Source organism: Budorcas taxicolor, chromosome 16, assembly GCF_023091745.1.
Source record: "Budorcas taxicolor isolate Tak-1 chromosome 16, Takin1.1, whole genome shotgun sequence".
Taxonomy (NCBI): domain Eukaryota; kingdom Metazoa; phylum Chordata; class Mammalia; order Artiodactyla; family Bovidae; genus Budorcas; species Budorcas taxicolor.
This window is the reverse complement of record NC_068925.1, coordinates 5,628,881-5,635,657: the sequence shown is the minus strand read 5'-3', so window position 1 is coordinate 5,635,657 and position 6,777 is coordinate 5,628,881. Positions and strand designations below refer to the sequence as shown.

At 46.7% G+C, this 6,777-nt stretch overlaps 1 protein-coding gene across 1 annotated transcript; it reads right to left on the bottom strand.

Annotated features, from left to right (window-relative positions):
* Positions 1-2,319: 2,319 nt before the first annotated feature.
* RHEX (regulator of hemoglobinization and erythroid cell expansion) lies at positions 2,320-5,815 on the bottom strand. Its single transcript, XM_052654270.1, has 5 exons — positions 5,805-5,815; positions 5,484-5,584; positions 4,314-4,457; positions 2,993-3,057; positions 2,320-2,520 (listed from the first exon to the last, which is right to left on the bottom strand). Exons 1-5 carry the CDS (start codon positions 5,813-5,815, stop codon positions 2,320-2,322), a joined length of 522 nt encoding a protein of 173 aa, XP_052510230.1.
* Between the last annotated feature and the right edge of the window lie 962 nt (positions 5,816-6,777).

The window sequence follows — 6,777 nt, the reverse complement described above, 5'->3', positions numbered from 1 at the left end:
GCTCCAGGAGTTGGTGATGGACAGGGAGGCCTGGTGTGCTGCAATCCATAGGGCTGCAAAGATTTGGACATGACTGAGCGACTGAATTGAACTGATGACTGGTTCACATTGTTGTATGGCAGAAAGCAATACAACATTGTAAAGCAATTATCCTCTAATCAAAAAATAATAATAAATTTTTTAAAAGATGAGGGAAAAATGAGAAAAAAAAGAAATATCAAATCACTATATTGTGTGAACTAGCATAGTGCTGTAGGTCAGTTATACTTCAGAAACAAATTCATAGGAAAATAGAGATCAAATTTTTGGTTATCAAAGGCAGAGGGTTGTGGAAGGGGAATTGGTTAAAAGCAGTCAAAAGGTACACACTTTCAGTTATAAAATAATAAGTAGTAAGGGTGTAATGACATATGATAAATGTGATTAACATTGATGAATGTTCTATGTGAAAACTGTTGAGAGTAAAGCCTAAGAGTTCTCATCACAAGGGAAAAAATTTTCTATTTCTTTAATTAATTTTGTATCTATACAAGATAATGGATGCTCACTAAACCTACTGTGATAATCATTTCATGATGTATGTAAGTCAAATCATTGTGCTGCACACCTTAAACTTACACAGTGCTGTGTGTTAATTATATCTCAATAAAACTGGGGAAAAAAGAAAGAAAAGCCTTCTAAGGAGATGTGATAGTCCCTCTAGGCTGCCATCAAAAAATATCGTAGAGTGGTTGCCTATAAACAGCAGACATTTATTATTCATAGTTTTGAAAGGTGTCAGAATAGTTCGTGAGTGTCTTTTTCTGGGTTGCAGACTTCTCATTGTATCCTCATATGATGGAAGGCACTAGGGAGCTCTGGATTTCTAAGAGCACTAATCTCATTCAGGAGGGTGCCTTCCTTATGATCTAATAACCTCCTGAAGGCTCCATCTCCCAGTACCATTATCTTGGGTTAGGATTTCAGCATATGAATTTGAGGGGAACACAAACCTTCAAGCTGTAGTGGGAGAGGAACAACGATAGTTAAATGTATAGGGACGTGTAGACTGGCAAAAATTTCCAAAACTCAAACAGGAACAGTGTCTTCAGATCATCTTGGGGAAGAGGAACTTGGAAAGATGAAAGCTGCCCCCACATCCACAACACCCTACCCCCTTTCTCAGTACCAGGGCTAGAAAGGTCGTTTAGAGTCAGCAGATGGAACACAGTTGATGAATAGTTTCTATGGTGTTTGAATTCGGCCAGGAGTATTTCTTAAGTTTCCATATTTTGAGATGTTTGCTTAGCTATTGTGAGCATTTTTTTTTCATTGTGTATCTTAATTAGCTGTTGGGAAAAGTAAGTTGTATATTTATCTAGTCACTGCTTACAGCATGTTATTAATTTAAAACCACTTAATTTTTTTGAGGTTTTCTAGGACTAGCATTTTGCAAACAATGACAAACTTCTCCTCCTCTCCCATAGTTACAGCCCTCATTTGTGTTAACTGTTTTACTGCACTGATTAGAATTTCTAGAGCTATGTTGGAGAGTAAAGGAAATGGTACGCTTTTGGACATTCTTACTTTGTTTATGATTTAGTGAGATTGAGTCTAGGGCCTTACAGTTAAACATAAATGTCATCAGCTGGTTTCAGATAAGCTATTCTTAATTAAGTTAAGAAATTAGGTTCTTTTGCTACCAAAATTGGTAGTAAAAGTAAAAATAACAGCAACCACAAACCAAGAATAGATATTGAATTTTATTGGATTGAATTTGGAAAGTTTTTTTTTTTTTTAATAACATAAAGATGGTTCTGTCATCTTTAAGTCCTAAGAACTAGCAGATTCAAAGGTGAAATAGTGGTGAGCTCTCCAAGCGCACTATTTAAAGTTCTGAGGGCAGAGCAGGCTTACTCAGCAAGACCCAACACTCAAAAAGGAACAGCATGCAAGGTTAGGCCAGAGAAAAAGAGGAACTGGTGGTTGCTATTTATTTAAAAATTTTAAGGAAGTTGTTTATTTCCAATAATTGAAGAGATCAGAGAGGCATTTAATCATTAGACTGTCAAACAGAACTCTACTACAGCTGATTAAAATCTTTTAAAAATTTTTTACGGAGAAAGACTTCATCACTTTCTCTACTGATATGCTCCGATGTTTTCACGCTTAACCTGGAATTTCTTCCTGATCTGAATGTTTCTTGCTGAGATACAGGCTTGTTTTTCCTCCTATGCCTCGTCTTAAAAAAACAAAACAAAACAAAACATTAATTTAATTTTCCTGTAAAATAAGTGCAAGAGTTCATAAGGAACTGCACCCCATTAAAAAGCCCAGGATTCACATGACCACTTGAGTGTATTCCACTGGCTCAGAGACAGCAGGGTTCACAAAAGTCCAGAAATTGGGCTTGTGGCTCTTTCGGTTGACATTGACATAATCTGTGGCTTCTTTTATGTTCTCATAGTCCAGGACAGAGTCATTTCTTCGCTCTCCAGGGGCTGCAAAGACTACTTGTGTGTAGTTCACATCCTTGGTGACCTTAGGGGGGAAAAGCAAAGAAATTTGGGTCAAAATTCCCACTACGTTTAGAGAAGGTATTCAGCTCAAAGAGGCTCACCCTGGGCCAGATGGGAAAGAACCTGGGTCCCAGGTAGCCGTGTCTGAGAGCAGGGCCAAGGCGATGAGAGATTGCTCCTTGTACCTGTGGCAATGAACGGCTTAAGGAAGAAAAAATGTGGAGACTCTCCAAGTGAGGTTGGGACTCAGGGTGGACTTTGGCCAGTAACTGGGACGTGGGGAGAAAGGGATTTCCTGTGAGTACCTTCATTGGTAGAGCCCACTTAGACCCACTTTGTGTGGATGCTCTGTGTTGTTGGTGCAGGCCTGTGAGTGAAAACCCGACCGCCCTCACCGAAGGCTGCTATGATGACTCCATGGCCCTCCTTCCTTGCTCCCGCCTCTGTAGCCCAGGTGACCCCAGACTGCTGGGGTCACTAGGAGTGTCCCTTACCTGGGAAGTGGTGGGAGGTGAGCTGTTTGAGCTGTCAGAGCTATCTGAGGACGTGTCACTGTCATCTAGGGAAAAACAGAAATTGTTCTTCTAAAGGAAGCCAGAGGGTGTTTAGAGAGTACAGAGGCGATGGAAGGACGCATGAGACAAAGACAGAAGCAGAGCCAGCAACTCAAAGTGGAGTGGGGAAGAGAGATCAGTGTCCCCCAGAGAGAAGAGAGGAATGGAGCAGAGAGAGTGGAAACCTCTGGAAACAGCCAGGAACATATCCAAGAGTACAGGCCCTGCTGTATTTCCAGCTCCATCTAAAAGTAAATACCAAGCCCGCAAGGCTGCCCTGTGCTTGAGAAAGACTGTCTGCTGGAAGGGGAGTAAGCGGGGTGTGCTGACCGCTGTGGCCCAAGGCAAACAGATCTGGCCCCAGAAATCACAGACACGCTTCTAATCTAAGCCTGTCACTAACTCCAGGCAGATTACATTCCTCTTTGTGCCCTGGTCTTGTCCCCAGTGGCAGAGAGGGTTGGAGAAGGATCTCTGAAGTCCCTGCCAACCAGTGCGTCTCTGACTGCAGCCAGGCTTCAGGGAAGCTTTGGGATCAAGGGTCACGGTGAGGCCAGTGCCTCTCTGCTTCCTCTGAAACTCTGAGTTCATGCAAGTGGTATCTTCTGGGCCCCTCATGCATTGAGGCCTTATCTTGGTGCTGAGGAAGCCTGACAACCAGATTTCTCTAACGGAAAAGGTGAAGTTTAGAAGGATGGAGCAAACTTCAGTCAACCAAAAGATACAGCAGTAGAAAGGGCAGTCTGGTGAGTGAATGTCTTGCTGTGGAAGCGGCAGTTTCCACTGTGTGAAGCGGGGCCTGCCGGGTCTCTCAAGCGGGGAGAGGGAAAAGAGCGAGGGTGCGGTGTTTCTGCTGGTCCCCTTGCCGGAGTAAGATGTAGACCTGAACTGTCACCAAGACTCGGGTGTACTGAAACGCCCAGGTCCCATGGCTGGGAGCAGACAGAGGTGGTGGAAATCTGGGCTCTGACTAATGGCGGGCAGAAGATAAGACGCCATAGTATCACAAAGACAGGAGCAGAGACAGCCCCCAGGCCTGAACTAAGACCTACACAAAACCCACTGCCGTCTGCCACACCGCACAGGATGGGTGGCCTTCTGAAAGCAGCGGCCTGGCTTGGCCGGCACTGGGCAGGGTGTGAGGAATCCTCCCGCTCGTGGTTTGGGCAGGAAGACTGGGGCTGCTGCGAGGAGGCTCCCCGGGTAGTCCAGGCAGAACAGAAGCAGCGTTATGACACGTTCTCCTCGCGGCAGTACTCACGCCGGTAGCGGGGCTCGGGCACCAGGACATTCCTCTCTGCCCGGGGCTCCTTCCTCTCCTTGGCAGCAGGTGGGCAGCAGTCAGCTGGACTAGAGCTGGGGGCCTGGGACCTGGCCCCTTTCAGTATGCGCTCATTTTCCTTGGCTACCGGGGACAGGGCAAGAATCAAAAGAAAATGTTCTCCTGGTCAGGCACATCCTGTATCTATGAGCACAGGTCTCCTGAGGGAACACACGTCAGACAGTCTCTTCAAACCTCAGCCCTCCTCTGCTCAGAGCCCTGCAGTGCCCCTCGCCTCACTTGGAGTAAAAGCTACTGTCCAAGCCACAGGCCTCACTCCCCTTCCCCTTCCTGCCACAGCTCAGCTCCATCCAGCCTGGGCCCCCTTGCCTCCACCCTGATGAGCAAATCTCCCGGCTTATTGACTTTGCAGGCCTGGCTCACTTCCTCACTTCCCTCAGGTTTAGACTCAAATGTCAGCATCTCAGGGATGCTGACTCCCATCCAGTTCATATCTCCCTGCCTTGCTTCATTTTTTTCTCTACGCTTAACGTGACCTGACACACATTTTACTTGTTTGTTTGTTGTCTGTATTACTCATGGAATGCAAGGTCCATAACGGCACAGATTTTTATTTTGTCTCCTCTTGTACTGGATAAATGAATGAATGACGAGAGAAGCCTAGACTGACATCATCCTGCTCAATTCCTTGTCTTTGCACAGCCCAAGCAGTGTTATTTTATTTCCTCTAATTATAATGTCTTCCTCAGACAGAGCGTCCTGCTTTTCACTGCAAATCAGCTCAGAAATTTAAGCTCATATCTTAGTCTAACCATACTCCTTTCTCTTGTAATTCAAGGCCATTTCTACGTGTCCCTTGGCGGTAATAAAGGAAATATTTCGCTTGGGTTAAGTGAGCCCAGCCTCAAGAGCATCACAGAAGCTTGTCTCTAGACAGGAGGTCTGGGTAGCAAAAGGACTCTCAGCCATCATTCCCAAGCACAGACGGGCTGGGTCAGAGTGCAGATTACCCATAGAGGTTGGTGGAGTGAGGGGTCACCTGGCTAGCGATTCCTCAAGTAAGATTTCAAGTGATATTTGGGGGCTCATCTTGCTGTGGGCTTGGGCATGGTCCCTGAGGGGGACCAGGAGGAACACTGAGCCAGTTACCCATGTGCCTGCTGAGCAGGTAGTTGATGACTGCGAGGAGACAGGCCTGCAGGATCAGCGACACGACTGCGATCACTACTCCATGCCAGACCTCCATGACCCTGTTGGGAAATGAGGAAATCAGGTGAGAGGTTCTGGAGGTGCTGAGACAGCGGGAAACCCACCCCTGCCCCACGCCAGGGGCAGCCTGCAGGTACTGCTGTTGTGGCTTGAGTCCCTTTCCTCTTGAAGGGAAGGCTTCAGGGCCCGGGGAGGGTGATGTGTGCGGGAAGTGATGTTACTGATGTGGGAACCTGAGCTGGCTCTCCCCAGACCACTCACTGATTCAGCATGACAAGCTCCTGCCAGGGCCGCCGCGGGTTGCGAGTAGGGCGCGGGCTCTCTCCGGCACCTCGTCTCCGCGCAGCACCCCCGGCAGGATGGCCCTGGAGGCCTGCAGTGGGTCAGAACTCTTGGGCAGTCTCTGCTGCTGGGGAGTCCTTTCCTCTCCTCTCCCCAGATTCCAGTTTTTGAATCTGCAAAAGAGGCAGTAACGGTATTAGTGCCTGCGGCCGGTAGGCACTGGCCTGCTGCCAGCCCCAGGGCTGAGCACCCCCGCAGCCCGGCCTTCCAAACTGATCCACACAATCCTAGGACCTAGATGTCACTACCCTCCTCTTATAAGGAGCCACGTGAGGCCCAGAGGGCTGAGGGACATGTCTGAGGCCCTACAGTCAAGCCTGGTTTGAGCTCTACATCCAGGCCTACACCCCCAACATTCCGTCTCTTCTCTAGAGCCTTTGCCTGCTGCTGGAAGCACAGAGGAATCCCATAGGAGTGAAAACACTGAGAGAGATTCTGTGAAGCATACCAGTGTCTCAGACACACACACACACACACACACACACACATGCACCCACACTTCTGAAAGGAAATAAATTAGGAGTTTGGAATTAGCAGATACAAACTACTATATATAAAACAGATTTAAAAAGGTCCTACTGTATAGTACAGGGAATTATATTTAATAACCTGTAATAAAGCATAATGAAGAAAATATATATATATATATTCTGAATCATTTTGCTGTACTCCAGAAACTAACACGATTTTGGAAATCAACTATACTACTACTACTACTAAGTCGCTTCAGTCGTGTCCGACTCTGTGCGACCCCATAGATGGCAGCCCACCAGGCTCCCCCATCCCTGGGGATTCTCCAGGCAAGAACACTGGAGTGGGTTGCCATATACTTCAGTTAAAAAAATATTTTTTGGCGTCAAAAATAAAGACCACAGGGTTGAATATGGAGTGT